This window comes from Physeter macrocephalus, chromosome 17 (assembly GCF_002837175.3).
Source record: "Physeter macrocephalus isolate SW-GA chromosome 17, ASM283717v5, whole genome shotgun sequence".
In the NCBI taxonomy this organism is placed as follows: domain Eukaryota; kingdom Metazoa; phylum Chordata; class Mammalia; order Artiodactyla; family Physeteridae; genus Physeter; species Physeter macrocephalus.
This window is the reverse complement of record NC_041230.1, coordinates 12,853,691-12,867,002: the sequence shown is the minus strand read 5'-3', so window position 1 is coordinate 12,867,002 and position 13,312 is coordinate 12,853,691. Positions and strand designations below refer to the sequence as shown.

Here is a 13,312-nt window from a genome sequence, read left to right as displayed (position 1 = left end):
GGAACCTCCCCAGGGGGCAGCCTTTCCTGGACTTCGTGTAGTGCGCGGGGGCGGGGGGGGGGGCGGGCTGACCTCTCCAAGCTCTCCACGGGGTGACACTTCTGAACTTTTTTGGCCAAAGGCAGCCCTCTACTTTGTACCTCTGGTGGGGTGGGCCAAGACCCCAGAAGCAGCCGCTGCTGTGCAGCTACAGAAGGGAGTGTTTTTGCCAGCGACCCAGTGGGTGGGGAAGTGGAAGGGAGCTGTGTTCCTGGGACCCCAGCACATTCGTCTTATCTTGCCACTGCCCAACTCAAAAGAGGGAGTTTTAAGCAAACACGATTTACTCACAAAGCTGATGGTGTGGGCAGAAGTCGGGGGGCTGTCACAAATTCGCAGGACTTTTAAGATGTGGGTCATGGACTCTGAGAGGCTTCGGAAACTAGAGGTGCTGACAGAAGCCCAGCTGTGGAGGGGTGTCCCTGTCAGAACCTGACTGCTGTCAGCGCTACAGAGCCCCCAGAGTCACTGTTCTGTGGTCTGCCTTTCCTGTGATGTTTGTTTCCACGGTCTAGGTGCCGCCTTCACCACCATATTTTACGCACACCGTCTTAGCTGATTGAAATTGTTCACACCCGCAATCTTATCCAAGCCCACAGGGATGGGGTAGAAGCACTGGCAGCTTCTGGGACTGTCATAGGGTTCCCTGGCCTTCTTTCCCATCTACCTTCTCAGGACAGGAGTCTGGGTTTCTCCAGATGAGTTTAGGGGGTGGGCACAGGTGCCGGCTTCTGCTCTGGTCCTACCATCCAAAGATAAGGGGTCCTCCCAGCAGTCACTTCTCTAGCAGGCTCCAGGCTGGCTCAGATGTGAAACACATGGGAAATCTCCATCCAGAGCCAGCTTTCTTTCCATCTAAGCTGAGCTTGTCTCTGGGCAGAAGTTAGGAAGAGAAGGTGTGGGCTGGTACCCAGCTTGCTGGAAGCCCAGAGATTCCTGACAGCGTTTGTCTTGACTTGGCGCCATCTAGAGGCTTGTAGAGTCCTGGCACCCCGCAGAAAGAATCCCATTGTTTCTGCGGGAATTGCTGACATAGCGTCTTTTTGTTTTGGGAAGGTCATAGGGGGCAGGAGAGGAAGGTGTTATTGATCGGGAATCAGCTGCCTTCCTACAGCAGCTTCCGCCGCCTGCCTCCGCTGAGGAAGGGAGCTTCTTGCTGCTACTGCAGCCTGGAAAAGGGTGGAGGTTTTCCGCTTCCTCTTCCCATTGTGTGTTTCCTGTGCCCCAAGCTAGTCAGCTGGAGCTCCGTTATCTTGAACCTGGTAGAGAGAAGCGTATCTCACTGACATGGCACCTCTCACGGCCTTAACAGTTGAGTGAAGAGTGGGGCTGTGTGTGTCAGAGCTTAACTGAACCAGAAACACCAACCAGGCAGTGCCAAAGTTAGTGTGAAGGGACATGATAGAACAAAGATTCTCATGCCCAAAAGTAGCTCTTCTCAGCCTGGCTGGGTTTCCATGGCAACGTCAACTTGACCAGCTCTTTCCACGTAATACCTAAGAGCTGTTGTGTCTGTGTGTGTTAAGGGCTTGGAAATGGTTTCCGATCCCATCACAACAAATATCAAGGTCACTATCAAATTGTTTTGTAAGCTCCAGAATTTCACAATATTGAACATTGCTGAAATTGTGCCTGCCTACAAATTGAGATTTTTGTGATTATTCACCAGTTATTTTCCTACCGCATTCAAGGTTATCGATATGTGGGCGATTGAGAAATGAATAGCAGCAGCCGCAGCCCATACTGCTAGGGAGTGGCGAGCTGGGCGTGACCTTCTGTGCTGAGACATTGTTCCTGCCCTCCCCGGGTGCTCATTTAAGTTCTCTGCCAGACAGCGTGAAGCCACCTGAGCTGGCAGTGCAGAAACGCAGTAAGGAGAGAGGAAGGTAGAAGGCCTCGTGGAAGAGATGGCACCTGAGCTTGGCTTCAGAGAGGACCAGGATTTCAGGAGGCAGCTAAAGGGGGCTTGAATTCCCCGTTCTGTCTCGTCCTCACGTTTCACCCCAGCCTTCAAGAAACAGTATCATTTATTCTTGCCCCGCACCTTCTTTCCCTGTCACAGCCCCCTCCAAAACCCCACCACCGCCTGTCAGGAGTCCCTCTGGTCCAGCAGTCCCCACACACCCTGTCCTATGTCTTTTGTGCCAGAAAAGGCCCTAGAGCTGCCTCTGTCTTGGTTCAGAGGCTCTGAGCCTAAGGACCTTTGGCCTCAGAGCCTCGTTAGCCCCCATAAACTGCTCTGAGTTCTGCGTGCGCATTTAAGTCTACGGAGAAGACCGTTGTCTTTCATCAGGTTGTCAAAGGGATGGGAGTTCCCTGGCAGTCCAGTGGTTAGGACTCCACACTTCCACTGCCAAGGGCCCGGGTTCGATCCCTGGTCAGGGAAATAAGATTCCACAAGCCACACAGTGTGCCCCGCCCCCCGCCCCGCAAAAAAAAAAGATCGTCGAAGGGATATATGACCCCATATGGTTCCGGATGCTGGCTTATCGTCTCACCCTTTCCATCTACAGATGAGACACCTTAGGGCTAGAGATTAATAAACGACTGACTGGCAAGGTCACAAGGCGGACCAGTCTTGCTGCTCATTGGGCTCTTGTTCACATGCTGCCTTGTGATGTTGCTAATTCTGGGATCCTGCTTCCTCTTGTCTGTCCAGTTAGCTGCTTAAGAGCGCGGGGGTGTTCCTCATCTCCTAGCATGTGCCAGGCCCTGTGTGGGACAGGGACAGATGGCAGCAAACAGACAAGTGTGCAGTCCCTGCCTTCGTGTGGTGGGTAGGAGACACTGGACAGGTTACCGCAAGGTCGTACCTCCAGGAGAAGGACACCCTGAAACTTCCATTCTGGGCCCAACAGAGTGAGAGTTCAGCCTTGGAGTCGCTTCCCACCAGAAGGACAGGTGGCAGTTGCACGCGTCACCGAGCGGGTGGGACCTGAGCCCGTGTTTTCCTTTTTTGGTGGTGCAGGTGTGCAAGGTGGTCAAAATCCATCAGGGATTTTCCTCTAGGCACTGAGTTGAGCGGTAGGAGATCCAAGCCTAGAGCCTGGTTGACGGCCTGGGTACCAGAGATGGCAGCAGAGTAACACAGCCAGGGCAAGAACAGTGTTTGGGATTAGGGCCCCTGACACCAATTTGTGTGACCTTGGACCAGCATTCTTACTTCTTTGGGCCTTGGTTTCTCTGTATACTGTGAGGGGTGTAGCAAGCTAGCCTCTGAGGTCCCCAGTGGCCTCTGGCTATCCTCTCCTCATTTTTTTTTTTTTTTTTTTTTTTTAATTAATTTACTTATGGCTGCGTTGGGTCTTCGTTGCTGCACATGGGCTTTCTCTAGTTGCAGCGAGCAGGGGCTACTCTTCGTTGCAGTGCGTGTGCTTCTCATAGCAGTGGCTTCTCTTGTGGAGCACGGGCTCTAGGCGCACGGGCTTCAGCAGTTGTGGCTTGCGGGCTCTAGAACGCAGGCTCAGTAGTTGTGGCGCGCGGGCTTAGTTGCTCCGCGGCATATGAGATCTTACCGGACCAGGGCTCAAACCCATGTTCCCTGCATTGGCAGGTGGATTCTTAACCACTGCGCCACCAGGGAAGTCCTGTCCTCTCCTCTTGCTCCAAAGTTCTTGGGACCTCAGTTCCAAGTTCCCTGGCCTATATCCAGACTTCGTCTTTTTTTTTTTTTTTTTAATTATCTATCTATCTATCTATCTAGTTATAGTTATTTTGGCTGTGCCAGGCCTTCGTGCTGCAGCACGTGGGATCTTTGTTGTGGTGTGCAGGATCTCTTAGTTGCAGCAGGCGGACTTCTTAGTTGCGGCATGCGGGATCTAGTTCCCCGACCAGGGATCAAACCCAGGCCCCCTGTATTGGGAGCACGGAGCCCTACCCACTGGACCGCCAGGGAAGTCCCCAGACTTCGTCTTGATTCAGCTGACCTCAGATGCCTCTCCTGAACCTGTATTGGTGTCTCAGTTGACAGACACAAGGTTTCAAAAGTATGGTTTTTTAGCTGAGGAGGCCTGAGCCCTGTAGAGCCCCTCACCCCTTTCAAAGAGGATTATTGACGCTGGCTAGGGCTGTGAGCATGGTGGCAGGCAGGTGATCTAGAGCAGGAGTGCTGGACTTGGAGACAGAGCTTGGTGCCCACCCCTCCTTTCCCTCACCAGCCTTGTGTCCTTGGTGTTGCCTCTTGAGTGGGTTTTCTCAGCCAGCATGTGGGATAAACCAGCCCCACCTTCCCTCGGGTGGTGGGAGGGCTGCACAAACAGCAACTGTGAAATTGCCCCACCGACATTCCTGCACTCTCCAGAGGTAGAAAGTCACTGGTGTCGTGACTACCATGAAAAGACTGCCAGTTTGAGTGGGTCCCTCAACACTGGTGGTGGTTTGCTTGCTGGAGGGAAATCAAGACAGGAGGACAGGTCAGGTCAGAAGGATGTCCGCGAGGTGGACCTTGTCTTTCACAGGGCCAGGCTCTGCCCTGGGAGCCTTCCCGTTGTTCGCTTTGCCGTCCTCCCCTCCTCCTGCCAGTCTTCTGAGGCTCCCGGTGCCCACGAGCACCTGCCCCGAGCAGCTAGGGGAGAGGGAGACGGAGCCCGGAGAGCTCGGCCGTCTAGGGCCTTGTTAGGCACCTTGCTGATGTGCTACACCGGGAGGGGGAGAGAGGCTGGCATTCCTGAGGGTGGCCCTTGAATCGCTATCCGAGCAGGTTCTGTAACCCCCCCGGCCCTCCGCCCGGAAGAGAGAGAAGGGGCAGCCGTCCTTGTTGCTCAGCGGATAGGAAGGAGAGGGGACGTCCCGGGCGGGCAGCGCTGAGTGCCGTCAGCAGCCCCATTTTCTGCGTCCAGCCAGGAGGACGGGTGAGGCTGGGCTCTTAGGGAAGGTGCTGCCGTTCGTGCGCAGCTGTGTTCTTGTCGTGCGGGCGCCTAGAAGAGGCCTGTGCCAAGCCCCGTCTGGAAGGGCGCAGCTATTTTAAGTGAGGCTCAGCAGGCACGTGCTTCTCGCGTTTTCCAGGACAGTTGTTCGTCCCTCCACCCCGCCCCCACCCTGAGCAGTTTCCTTCTTTTAAGTACACTTTTTATTGAAACGTAACAGTAAAGGATTTTGAAACTCAAGGCCAGACCAAAAGTGTGCCCTTGAAGTTGAACCTTAAAATAATAAGTCTTGGGTTCAGAGAAATGAAACTGATAAGGGCACCACATAATTCGTTCCTGTGGGGGGTTAGTAGTCATCTTCTAACGGACAAATGTTACCAAAACTCTGTTTTTATCAAGCCACGCTCTCAGGTCAAAACATTCACCGGTTTCATGCTCATGAGCCTGCCAGCGAGCGCTCTGAATAGCTCCATGCCTGCCATCTTTGCAGCCGCCTCTTCCACCGGTTCCCTGAAACTCAGACTTGCTCCCAGGCGCTTATTACGTGTCTGGCTGTGAGCTCTTCATTTCATGGTGTGGTGTTGCCAAGTAAAGGAGGCGCTGTCATGAGCCTCTTGTATGGGCAAGGAGGCCGCTCAGATGTGTCACTTCCCCGAGATCACACAGCTGGTTGGTGTCAGAGACACGATCTAGACCACCACACAGCCCTTCCTCCCCGTACCTCCCCACACCTCTCCACCAGCCGTTTATGTCCCATCTGTCCTTCTGAGTCTAGCTCGAGGCTCCCAGTCTGTGGTGACCCTCTAGGAACGTCACCTCCTACAGAAGTTCTTAAGTAGGAGGCCGCAGGCTTCCTAAAGAATACATGGGTCTGGGGAGTCTGTGAAGCTCCAGGCATTGTAGACAGGGCTCTACACAGTTTATTTGTGGAAGAGGGTCCAGAGCTTTCATCTATCCTAAAGGAGCCCGTGTCCCCAGACCAGTTAGGAACCATCATATTTCTTAATGAACCCCCTGTCCACCCACCCCACAGCCATCAGTTGTGGGAGAGCTGCCATCTCTTCATGGGATTCTCCTGTGATTTTTATGAGCCCTGGAGTCCTAGAGATAGCCTTCAGTTCCAACAAGTGGCCATAGCGATATCTTTCTGTGCTCAGAGAGGTCTCTCGACCAACTGGTTCCAAGTGGTCTCTGGACCATTGTTGTCTCACTAGCCCAGGGCGGCTCTCCCAGGCAAGGCAGGCCAGGTCTACTCAGGGCGGGGGAGCCGGGGCCCCAGGGAGCACAGTGGTCCTCACTCAGCCTCTGAAGCCATCTGGAGAGGGTTTGGTTCCCAGACCAAGAGGCTGATTTCTGCAACCTCCCTGGGCCTCAAGATTCCTTATCCTCGAAGTGGGGTGATAACAGCCCCAGCCTCGTAGGATTGTGAGGACTCGCTGAATCAGGCCTGGCACGGATTAAGCGTTTCATTTGGGTTAGCTTATTTTCCCTCTCTCAGTACGTGAGCGTTCCGTGATGGGCAAACTCTGGGCGGTAGTGGGGGAAGGGGGTATGTAGTCCCTTTGATGAACTACATAAGAATTCCCCCACTGTTTCCATCAGCTCCTCCAATAGGGAGATATGTGGAGGGTCCCTGTGACTCCAAGAAAAGGACAGAGCCCTGGTCTTGTGACAAACTCCCTCCCTAGACCGTCTGTTGGCGTGGGTGGGTGGCAGCGCTCACCCGTCTGGTCAGGAAGCAGGCAGGCTTTCTGCATCGGGATGCCTGTCTCCAGGGGCAACCGGATGAGCAAAGAATGGTGTTCTTTATGGTAGATTCTCTCTGGATCGGGGAGTCTCGGGTGGGGGGGCCCAGGAAGCCCCAGGCGTACAGCGCTCCCCTTCATCAGGGGCCTGGGACACGGAGGTAGGCCTGACCCCTAGCCCCATGCCACTGCCAGGTGTGCCAGCCTTGGGCACCGGCTTGCAGGGAGAGGCTGGGGTTGGGCTTCCCTCAGAGAAGGTAGAGTATACAGCATACTCTTCCCTGGCCACCAACCCACGAGCTTGACCAGCTGCCCAGGACCAGTATCTGCTTTGAGCCCTAGGCCCACCAGCCTTGGTCTTGGTTTTTCTCTTTCCTCAGAAATCAACGACCGGGAGCAGAAATTACACGCCCTTAAGGAGGTGCTCAAGAAATTCCCGAAGGAGAACCATGAAGTCTTCAAATATGTCATCTCTCACCTGAACAAGTACGCTGCAGGGCTTGCTGTTTGGTCTTCCCTCCTTTGAAAACCTCCAGTCAGGGCCAGTGGGCTGTAGAGTGCGGCTGAGCGAGGCTCCGTCCTCAGCCTGTTGGGGCGCTGGCTCCTCCACCTCGGGTTCTTGTCCTGGTTCTGTCTGAGAGAGGCCTGCATGCCCCCCGCACACCCAAAGTCCTTTCTCCAGGATTCGTGTTTCCTGACTGGCGTGACGGAGCGCTGGGCCGAGACAGGTGTGCAGCGTAAAAGAGTGAACTGCAGTCAAGCATGTGCAGGGAGCCACAGTCAGGAAACCAGTTAGCTGCATGGTTCCCACATTTATTCACACACAGAATAGGTTTGTTTTCCAGCCAGACCTATTCCTCTCCTGACAAAGTGGTGTTTTAGGAACCCAGGCTTGGGATACACACGCTTCTTCTCTGTACAGCCAGAGCACTGCCCCGCTTTGGGGGCCTGCGGGAGAGTCCCTGAGGCATCCTGCCCACCCACGGGGCTGGGGGTGGGGGCGGGGTGCCTCCCGTGAGCTGGGCCTCAGAGCCGCGTGGAGGCACTGGAACAGAGGATGGGGCGTGGAGGGGCTCGGGCCTCAACTCGCAGGCCAGGGCCCTGGAGAGCTGTGCTGGGGCCTTTTCTGTCCTCAGGCCGCGGGTGGGCGGGCCAGGAGAGCAGCCGGCGAGGCAGTGACCATGAGCACAGGCAGTCGAGATCCTCGACCAGGCCTGCTGCGGGGCTCTGACCTTGAGTTTGGTGTCGCCTACAGAGTCAGCCACAACAACAAGGTGAATCTCATGACCAGTGAGAACCTGTCCATCTGCTTCTGGCCCACCTTGATGAGACCCGACTTCAGCACCATGGACGCCCTCACGGCCACACGGACCTACCAGACAATCATTGAGCTCTTCATCCAGCAGTGCCCCTTCTTCTTCCACAACCGGCCCATCAGCGAGCCTCCCGGCGCCACGCCCAGCTCCCCCTCTGCCCTGGCTTCCACCGTTCCCTTCCTCACCTCCACACCTGTCACAAGTCAGCCATCACCGCCCCAGTCTCCTCCACCCACCCCCCAGTCCCCGATGCAGCCACTGCTCCCCTCCCAGCTTCAAGCCGAACACACGCTGTGAGCCCCCGAGGCCCAGGGCGAAAGGAGACACGGTCTTCTCTGTTTGACGGGGTGGCGTTTGGCCTTGAACAAAACCGGGTCTACTGGGGTGGGGGTGGGGAGGGTGTCCCCTCTCTCCTCTCACCTTCTCGAGATCGCAGCGGTAGCACCACCGGCCAACAGTCCGCCAGAGGCTGGGCAGTCCAGTGCCCTGAGCCCAGCACTGCAGACCTGGGGCTGGCTGCAGGCCACAGCCGGGGCCCTGCCCTTTGACTTGGACCCTTTTGAGGACTGAACTAGCCAGGCAGCGGCCCTGTGGCCCTCCACACGCTCACTGCTCATGGGAACCCCTCCCCCACCTGTCTGCGCACACCACCCTCAGGGCGTCCGCCCACTGGACAGAGCATGGGCTTTGGCCTGGGGAGGAGGAGATTTGGGGCTTCGGGCTGCCCCAGGGCTGGGCCGGCAGCCCCTAAGGAGAACACTTCCCGACTGCTGCCACTTCCCACCTGCGGTATCTGCACCCCACCCCCGTTGCCCGTGCAGCCTGTCTAGCAGCCTCCTTGGGAACATGTAGGCCACGGCTCTGCCACCCCGAGGTACAGTGCTGAGGGCGTTCGCCCTCAGAACAGATCAGAACAGAGGGAGGGTAGCTTCGTGCCTGGACCGAGAGAGGGTGTCGCCGCTTCCGCCCCCCCACGCACCCCCTCCTCGTTTCACAGGCTTTGGGGATACGTTCCCTTTAAAACAAACGAACACGAAGAAAAATGGGAAGACCCCCTCCAATGAATTTTAAAAAGAAAAGGAAGAAAACTACAGACGTCGAGATTTAGCTCTCTCCCCACCTCTGCCAAGAGGCAGACAGGTGGACACGGACCCCTGTCTTGGTGACAGCAGAGCGGGGGTGCCTGCCCGGGGGTGGTTGCCCGAGAGCCTGTTGGGGTCCCACTTACGTCCTGTCACTAGATGCCCCACCACCACCCCAAGAAGACGGTTTGAGCCCTTGGTGGGAAGAGGTAGGGAGACCAGCCTAGATACTGGTCTGCCTTGGAACACACTACGATGCTACAGAAACGCTGCTGCTGCGTGCGTGCGTGCGTGCGTGTGCGCGCATGCGTAAGGTTGGGGGCGGGGGGGGGGACGACAGCTGGAGGGTGCCGGGGTGCACTTGGGGTTTGGGTCAGTGTGTTTGCTGTTGAAGTGGAATCATTTTCATACTGCGCCAGCAGGGGTATTTGTGGGAAGCGGGCCGTGTGTGGGGAACTCTGAAGTACGGTGGTCTGTTGGTGCCATGTAGGCCATCCTTCACGCTCCCAGGCTCTCAGAGCCCAGAGGAGCTAAAGGTACAAAGACCGTGAGAGTCGTGAGGAGGGCATCGTGCCTGCCTGACACCATCCTCCTCCCGTGGCCTTCCCCCACCCTTCCTGGCCTTTCCACTGGCCCCTGTGAACCCTTCTCATTCCCACCTCCGCCCTCCAAACACAGCAACCCTGCTAAGGCTGCTACAGATACTGGCTGCCCCCCATTCCCCGTGGCTGGGCCGTGGCCTCTGCAGTGAAGAAGCCTGACACTAAGGTACCCTGGGCGTGGGGTGGAGGCCCACACGCTGCATAATCCTCTGGGGTCTCTTTGCACTTTAAGAAGCAGCACCTGTGGTATGTTCGAGGATGCCCTGGGTTGCCTCAGCCGGGTGACCTGACAAAGTAAAAGATGCCTCAGAACAATCCCAGCCACTCCCAGCCCCAAACGCTTCCTGTCGGCTGTTGGAGGGCGGGGTAGGCCCTTTGCTCACTGACTTCTTCCTCTGGATAAGCTGGATATCTCACTGTTTCTAGTTCTTGTTTGACAAAATAAGGTGCTTGGAAAAACTAAATCATCCCTGCAAGTTTTACCGCCTCCTTAGGGATACAAGTCAAAAAACAAATCCAAGGTACACGAATGTCTTATGTAAATGTTGGATGCAGGATTTCTTCTCTTTTGGTGGATCTGTGCTTCATGCTTTATAGGTCGGGACTTGGCTGGAAGGCAGTGTTTGTGGTTAGTTTTGACTGAGGTTGGCGGTCTCGTGCTTCTCTGGCCCTCCAACTCCCTTAGCTCTGGCAGCCCCAGGCAGGTGAGGAAATTTACTCCATTAATCTCTGCCTTTTCTAGGTCATGCTCACCTGCTCCCAGTCAGCCCCAGTTTGGGGTAGGGGTGGCCTGGGGCCACTGTCCCATGTGTGAACTAAGAAGTGGCCCGGGTCCCTCCTGCTGCCCAGTCTACACTACCCCCCCCCCTTTGTGCTGGCACACCGGTCCAGCTGCAACCTTGGCTCTGCACCAGGAGCTTCACAAGCCCCCAGCTGTCCCGCCTTCCCAGGCCACCCCCATCCCTGAGACTGCACAGTCCTGTTAAGTGGTAGGTGATTTTTCTGGATGGGGAAGGGGCACAGTAAGGGCAAACACCTGTGCAATTGCATCATTACCCGTGTGGGAGTAGCAGAGACCAGGCTTCCTCCACAGGTTAGCCTCCGGTCCCACAGTGCCCCCGGCCAGCCAACCTGGGCAGCTGCAGGGACCCCCTCACGTGCCTGCCCCCGATGTCCTGCCAGGGCTTTAACTGAGCAGCTGCGGGCTGGTGGCTCATGCCCCCAGGGCCACAATTGGACAGAAAGCTCCAGGGGTTCCTCTTTGTTTCCTTTGCTAACTCTTTAACTTACATTTTCTGCTTCTCCGGCTGGAGGACATTCATTCCGAGTTGGCATTGGTACCAGTAGCAGTGCTGGGCCCTGGGCTTTGGCCTCTGGGGGTGGGGGGTGTCAGCTTTTGGACCAAATGGGCACTTGGAGGGGACCCACGAAGGCGAGTGTGGGAGTGTGTTGGTGCAGGCTACCCGTAACTGGAATGCTTCCCACCCCCCACCTCCCGTTTATCTAGTGTGTTAAGCTCTGGAAAGTTCTCTGACAAGTCATTCTCATGTGAGCTGCACCACAGCTCTAGGAATTGAGGGAGTGGCAGGCGTTAATTATCCTTTGCCAAAATGGGTAAGCATGTCAGTGGGGGTAGGGGGCTCGTTCCGTGCCTCACTAGCGGCGTGCCCAGAAGCTCTCTCCCTGTCCAGTGTTCTTTCTACATCCACGAGGGTGTAGGCACCAAGAGCTGGAAACGGACGGCCCTCGATTGTGAAGTATAAGGCTGATTCTGGATCTGTAACACCGAGACTTCCACAGAGGGAAGTGGTCCAAGGTTAGGAGGCGTGGCTTGTGAATTTGCCCTCAGTTCTTGGTTGTGTTGCATGTGGGTATCACAGCACATTTATTCCTGAGTTCTGTCAAGTTCTTCCCATCACTTGACATTTTGAGGAGGAATGTGAAATGCTGAGTACTGTTTCCTGGGGTTTCCTCCATCCCACTGCCATCTTGGTCTTCCTGCTTAAAGCGGAATGCATGCTGCAGGTGAGATCCTGCTAGCAGAATGTGTGTGTCCTTGCCAGGGTGGACAGAGGGTGACAGCATAGGGGCAGCACACCGGCCAGAAGGGGCTGGGAGAGCACGACTTCCCTCGTCCCTGCGCCTTGGCTCCTCTGGGGGGCCGGGGGTGGGGGGACCTGGAGGGATGCCATCCCCTAGGCCACCGGTGTTCCGGCCTCAGCCCTGAAGCTCGGAAACCAGTCAGCTGCATTTGTAATCCAAGGTCATCTTCATCTGTGCCCTCCCCAGTCCTCTCCTGCGAGGAGAACCACACTGCTGGGGGGATGTTTGCTGGAGGAAGTGTTGGCTCTGCCACCGAGGGCTCTGCTTTTCCAAGAGAAGGAAGCTCCAGGGATTTGGGTGGGTTGCTGCGGACCAAGTTCCCTCGCTCCCCCTTCCTCGTGTGCGACGAGCATGGTTCGCCGCGGGGCCTGGGAACGGGCGCAGCTCGCTGGGCACAGTCACGGTGCTCGTTCCTGGCACCGCCGGTTTCCGCAGACAGTGGATGGAAGAGTTGCCCTCACTCCAGTTGCTGGGCAGGTTCAAGCCGCTCGTTCGCGCTTAGGTGAAAGGACGACTGAGTCGTGTATGCCGGAAGCCTAAGTCACATCCGTGACTGCTGGCGATCGCACCAGGGAAGCCCTGGCATGAGGGGAAGGGCCACTCTCGTCTGAGGTCCCGGGCTGGGCTTGCCGCCGCTGTCTTAGAAGGGAAGGATCCTTCTCACCTCCTCCTCTGAGAGCCATCTTTCAACCGGCCGCCCGCCTGCAGACTCCTCGAGGGTCAGAGGTGACTGCCTGCAGCTCCTGCCCAGCAGCCCCCCCTCGGCAAGCTCCAACAGCAGTGATGTTACACTTCAATGTAGTCGAGACAGGGCGTAAGTTATTGTTTGCATAAAAAAGAATCATGTTCCCTGTGTACATTTTAAAAAATTTTTAAAAAGTCTGAATTGTATGGGAATAAAACTTGTTTGAAAATTTGGAATAGTGCTGCTGCCAGCTTATTTTTCTGGTACTTGTATTTTCACATGTTAAATGATCTTTATATATGTTGAATTAACAAATATTTTGAGTTTCCTGAGGAAAAAAAAAAAAAAACATTAATGGTATTGAAATGTGTTAGTAGTCTGGCTGTGTGCCCAAAATTCTGTTTCGCAACAAAAGTGAAGAACTGTATGTAAAGAAAGTATAACAATTATTTCTTTGTATTTTAGGGGCTTTAACCAGGACATCCTCTAGTTGGTATTAGGAATGTTTGCTTAATTTCCAAACTTTTAAACACGTCGTGGGTTTTTTGAGGCTCCAACCTGATTAGTGCATGGTCAGCCATCAACTGAGGCTGAGGCATCTCTGACTGAGGTGTTTTTGTTTGGTTTTGTTTTTTAAAATCATGTATTTGCTACAGAGTATTGTACTTGTCTCAATGGGAATGGTGTAAAAAACTGAAAAGGCCTTATGTGATATGTATCATAGTTAATAAATCAATCTTGTAAAAAACCAAACCTGAGAGAGATGAAGGTGGCCCCTCCTCCCCGGGTCCTGAGCACACCCGTCCCGGGCAGGCCGGCAGGCCAGGCTCCCGCCCCCTCAGGCCCCGTGGGGACGCTGGCTCCGTCCTCAGACC

At 55.4% G+C, this 13,312-nt stretch overlaps 1 protein-coding gene across 1 annotated transcript in view; it reads left to right on the top strand.

Annotated features, from left to right (window-relative positions):
• Nucleotides 1-13,065, top strand: part of ARHGAP35 (Rho GTPase activating protein 35) — a 79,402-nt gene extending 66,337 nt beyond the window's left edge. The window contains exons 5-6 of the mRNA XM_028477727.2: nt 7,030-7,135; nt 7,905-13,065. Of these exons, the coding sequence (XP_028333528.1) occupies nt 7,030-7,135; nt 7,905-8,262 (464 nt within the window). The 3' untranslated portion in view covers nt 8,263-13,065. The remainder of the gene's footprint in view (nt 1-7,029; nt 7,136-7,904) is intronic.
• Nucleotides 13,066-13,312: the final 247 nt, after the last annotated feature.